General features: G+C 42.8%; 1 protein-coding gene across 5 annotated transcripts in view; it reads left to right on the top strand.

Annotated features, from left to right (window-relative positions):
- The first annotated feature begins 1,662 nt into the window (after window positions 1–1,662).
- Window positions 1,663–4,129, top strand: part of kcnq5a (potassium voltage-gated channel, KQT-like subfamily, member 5a) — a 158,380-nt gene continuing 155,913 nt past the window's right edge. For 4 of the 5 annotated variants that reach the window (XM_076285629.1, XM_076285633.1, XM_076285632.1 and 1 more), the window contains exon 1: window positions 1,903–3,131. In XM_076285629.1, the coding sequence (XP_076141744.1) occupies window positions 2,761–3,131 (371 nt within the window). In that variant the 5' untranslated portion in view covers window positions 1,903–2,760. Of the gene's footprint in view, window positions 1,800–1,902; window positions 3,132–4,129 lie in introns of those variants that run through there. The other variant, XM_076285631.1, reaches the window with a different exon arrangement.

Below are 4,129 nucleotides of genomic sequence, written 5' to 3' on the forward strand. Positions count from 1 at the left end.
TCTCTCACACAGCATTCTCTCCATCTGTCTACTACCGCACCCGCACACTACACATATAGGCCCGATGACGTCAAAGCACAGTCCTTAAAATTCGAGTTGCATTAAAGTAAGTCTATCGAAAACAGATGACCAGGTTCGATTTAAGAACTCCACGTGGTGCTGTATAAAAATACGTTGCCACGCTGTATAAAATAGGTTATTAATTGTTTAATTTGGTCACAGACTTCTAATTCACAGTGCTTTTCTGTATTATGCCACAGTAGTTATTATTCTGTGGGCCAGATGGTGTAATAGTCCATTAGTCTATTTTTAGCTCTGATTGTACAGAATTAAGGGCACCCCTAAACTGAGTTCTCTTCCGTCATGCAATTTACAGTGAGCTGCGCAAGTTTGCCAAGCAAGGTGGCCAAAAAGCCAACAGTTTTCCGAAGTGTCCCTGGTTTGTATCCGCACTCCTGCATTAGATGATGCACTTAGATTGGTTGACCTAAACGTAAATGAAACGGACTGTATCTGTTGCGTCAATTATTTCACTCAGTGAAGATGTTCGGTGATGGTGTTTCTCAAATTTGCCACCACGTGAAAAACGTGAGTTACTGTAATACTTGAATTTCCCCTTGGGGATCAATAAAGTATCTATCTATCTATCTATCTATCTATCTATCTATCTATCTATCTAATAGGCTCTTAGTTGCCCTCAGTAGTGGGGCATCTAAAATTCTTGAGCTTAGGTGTTGTAAGTGCATTAAATGTATTGGAAACTCTACAACAATATGGGTTACATTCAGTAGGCCTTCTGACCCATAATAACACCCCGTCACATCACAACTAGATTAAAATAGTTAAGTATAATATAACAGTTACACATAATTCTATAATATAAAGTATTTCATGTTGTTGACTTTTCACGATGCGCTGCTTAAGACGCACCTTAAACTTGACTATTCTGCCCATTTGGCTACATGGTAAAATACAATTATTATTGATTATAGAATTTTATTTTAAGTAGCTGCTTTTCATAATTAACAATGATTTGTTATTGCATTGCTTACGATACGCTTAGATCACAAAACAGTTACCAGACGGAACTGCAAATCCAAAATGCGGGGCTCCTATAGGAAACCTGAGGGCCCCACTTACTGTACCTCTCCGTGCTTCGCATTTTTTGTGTCTCGGCTGAAGGGAGAGGACAGCTGCCTCGACAAGACACGTCACGGTACTTACAGTTCATCTATAGCACCAAAAAAAATCTAGAATGCGCGTAATGCATAACTAGCAGAGAGAGAGAGGCAAACACAGAACAGGCATGCGTCAATTATTGTACAGTTAGTTATGTTCATGTTTGCTTCAGTTTTGTCACCTTAGATCAAAGATTGCATGACGATCTCAGTTCATATAATCTAAAACGGAAGTTTTTGTCAATCTTTTCTGTGGACCGCTTAATTAGACAAAGCAAATTCAAGGATTGCATATGATATTTAGCTTTGCTGTCGATGTCTGGCTGCTCCAACACAACTGTGTTGGTTGTGGGTCGATTCTGTTTCAAGAATAACCACGTGGTTCGCTTGACATCGGCTCCTTGCCTCCAAAATGAGTAGTAGTAAGAGAGAGAGAGAGAGAGACTAAGTTGCAATAACAACTGAACCGCGAGATGGGAAATGGCGATGCGTTCAGAGCAAAGAGAAGCCTCAAAATAAAAGGAATATGATCAGAATTAAGAAGTATCGTTTTGTAGGCTTCTTTTATTTATTTCCATGAATATTTCTGGTGTGGGCTACTTGTGGGCTACTGCCTGTCGAGTGAGTACAAAATGGACAGATATGTATTATAGTCTCTCAAGTCGTAATGTCTTTAAATGTGTAGTCACCGATTAAATACCTCAGGTGAATTGCCAGAGAAAATAAACGAGCGTGGCTAAATGTGAAACTATAAAGTAAATAGTAAGATAAAGTAATTGATAAAAGTAATGAAGTCTACTATTTTTGCATGGTTCTTCCCGACGAGAGGCAGAGTTGTGAACTAAACACATAGTGACACTTCTCAATGTCTGTGTTTAGGTATGTGCCTACAGATCATCAGCAAAATGAAAAAAGTTTCTCCACACCCTGGTCTTAATCTGGTTTCAGAGAAACCCAAACGGGCAACCTCAAAACACTGACCTGGCTTTGCCATTGGATTCAACGGCTGTGGTCGTGGCGGGTGATCTGGAGCGCAGAGACATTATAATCACCAATTACGCACAACGGACAGCCGGTACAGTAGTGCCTAACTTGTGGGATGTACACATCTGAAGTAACAATTTTTTTGGAGCTTGCAGCGGCGCGATTCACGCTTGTTTTGACACATTTCAGTTAAGAGAAAGAGGGCGGGAAAAGAAGAGACCTACGTTAATGTGGGGTGATGCCCTCCCCTTGCCAAATGTCTACCCCGGAGATGGTGACACACTCCTTCATAACCCCAATCTCGCAGCTCCACTAGCAGACTAACAGCCATCGGAACTCTTTCAACCCTGCTCATCAAATGACGATATTTTAACGAAGCAGCCGTTCGACACCGCGCATGACTGAGAATACTGAGCCTATGACGAAAAGTAAAATATAGCAAAGTATCAAATCCGTTTTCAAAATACCTTCTCAAGGCCGCACAGTGTTGGTTTGAACAGGAGTTTCCCCTTCCCACCCGCGCATCTTGTAAATCCCCCTTGTATATGTGCATGGTCCTGGAACCCGGAGCGCATTCCCAGCCCTTGCTGGTGATGCTATGCCCCGCAATCACAGCGGAGATGAGGGCGGCAGCACAGGGCTCTGGATGAAGACATCTCCTGGCCGTCGAGCTCAGGAATACGGACTGAAAGATGTGGAGTCCGGTCAGAGTACAATGAACAACGCGGTGAGGACGGGCGACGGTCTGCTGTCGGCAGGAGGTGGCGGTTCCTCGCCGGGGGCGACAGGTGCGGGAGGCGCAGAGTGCCAGAGGAGGAAGCAGGGCGCCCGCCTGAGTCTCCTCGGGAAGCCGCTTACATACAGCGCACAGAGCGGCCGTAGGAATGCCCGCTACCGCAAGCTCCAGAACTACCTCTACAACGTCCTGGAGAGACCAAGAGCTTGGGCTTTCGTCTACCATGCTTTTGTGTAAGTACTTTTCAATCCAAAGCATCGCAATTATAGGAAGCTTCAGCTTGTAGCCCTTAGGAGGGCAATGCACCTGTTGCTTCAGCATTGTGTAATGCGACTCTTTTATGTGTTTGCCTGGATCCATTGTTTCCACTGACTTAAAATACTTTTAAAATATTGATTCCAGTATCATACAGTGTAGGCCTATTTGGTCTTTTCCATAAAAAGAATGATAACGCGTGGGTGTTGTTATATTTGAGAAAGTATTTGTGATTTCGAATAATATAAATTTTCTATATAAAACCATGGTAACTGAATACTCTTTTATTAGTATTTGTTTTAATTGTTGCTCGAAATGCTTATGTGTAAATATGAATATGACATACAGTAATTGCGTTAAAATTTCACGCAAATATTGTCTGATTGCAATTGATTCACAAGATATCTTGATTTAAGCGCTTACGGAATGAAAATCTCTGCCATATCTGTGCGCCATAATCTCTGTTGGGCGCACAATTTCTGTGTTACAATATATTCTCCTACACTTCAGTTTACTCATCATCTCATCTCGTGCAGTCTCGCTATCTGAAAACTTGTCACTTGTTTTTTCCACTCTTGCTAATTACTACGCAGCGGGATTCCCGACACTTTGCCTGTTTGGTTTATAATAACAACATCACGCCAGTATAACTTTCATTTTGTAAAAACAAACACGAAGTTTCCTCAGCGACATATAGGGCCTCAAGTGCTATATCTGGGGCTTCAGTCCAGAGCGTAAGCTTTGTGTGAGGGAGGAAGTGTTGCTGTCAGAACGGGTAAGATTGAGGCGCTGCGAGGGGTTGGAAAGCAGGATGTTGATGTTTTATTTGTTCAGACTGGACGGCCCAGGTCGCTGGGGTTAAGCAGTTACATCTGCACTGACCACAGGCTCCCACACCACTCAAAGGGACACAACTGACGTCCCACTTCCACCCACAAGCAAATGGCATCAACGAAACCACTTGAAAATATGACAA

The sequence above is a fragment of the Alosa pseudoharengus genome, unplaced genomic scaffold (genome assembly GCF_046254945.1).
Source record: "Alosa pseudoharengus isolate Yale_2024_CS ecotype anadromous, Long Island Sound unplaced genomic scaffold, YU_APseudo_1.1 YU_APseudo_1.1_scf_15, whole genome shotgun sequence".
NCBI classification, from domain to species: domain Eukaryota; kingdom Metazoa; phylum Chordata; class Actinopteri; order Clupeiformes; family Clupeidae; genus Alosa; species Alosa pseudoharengus.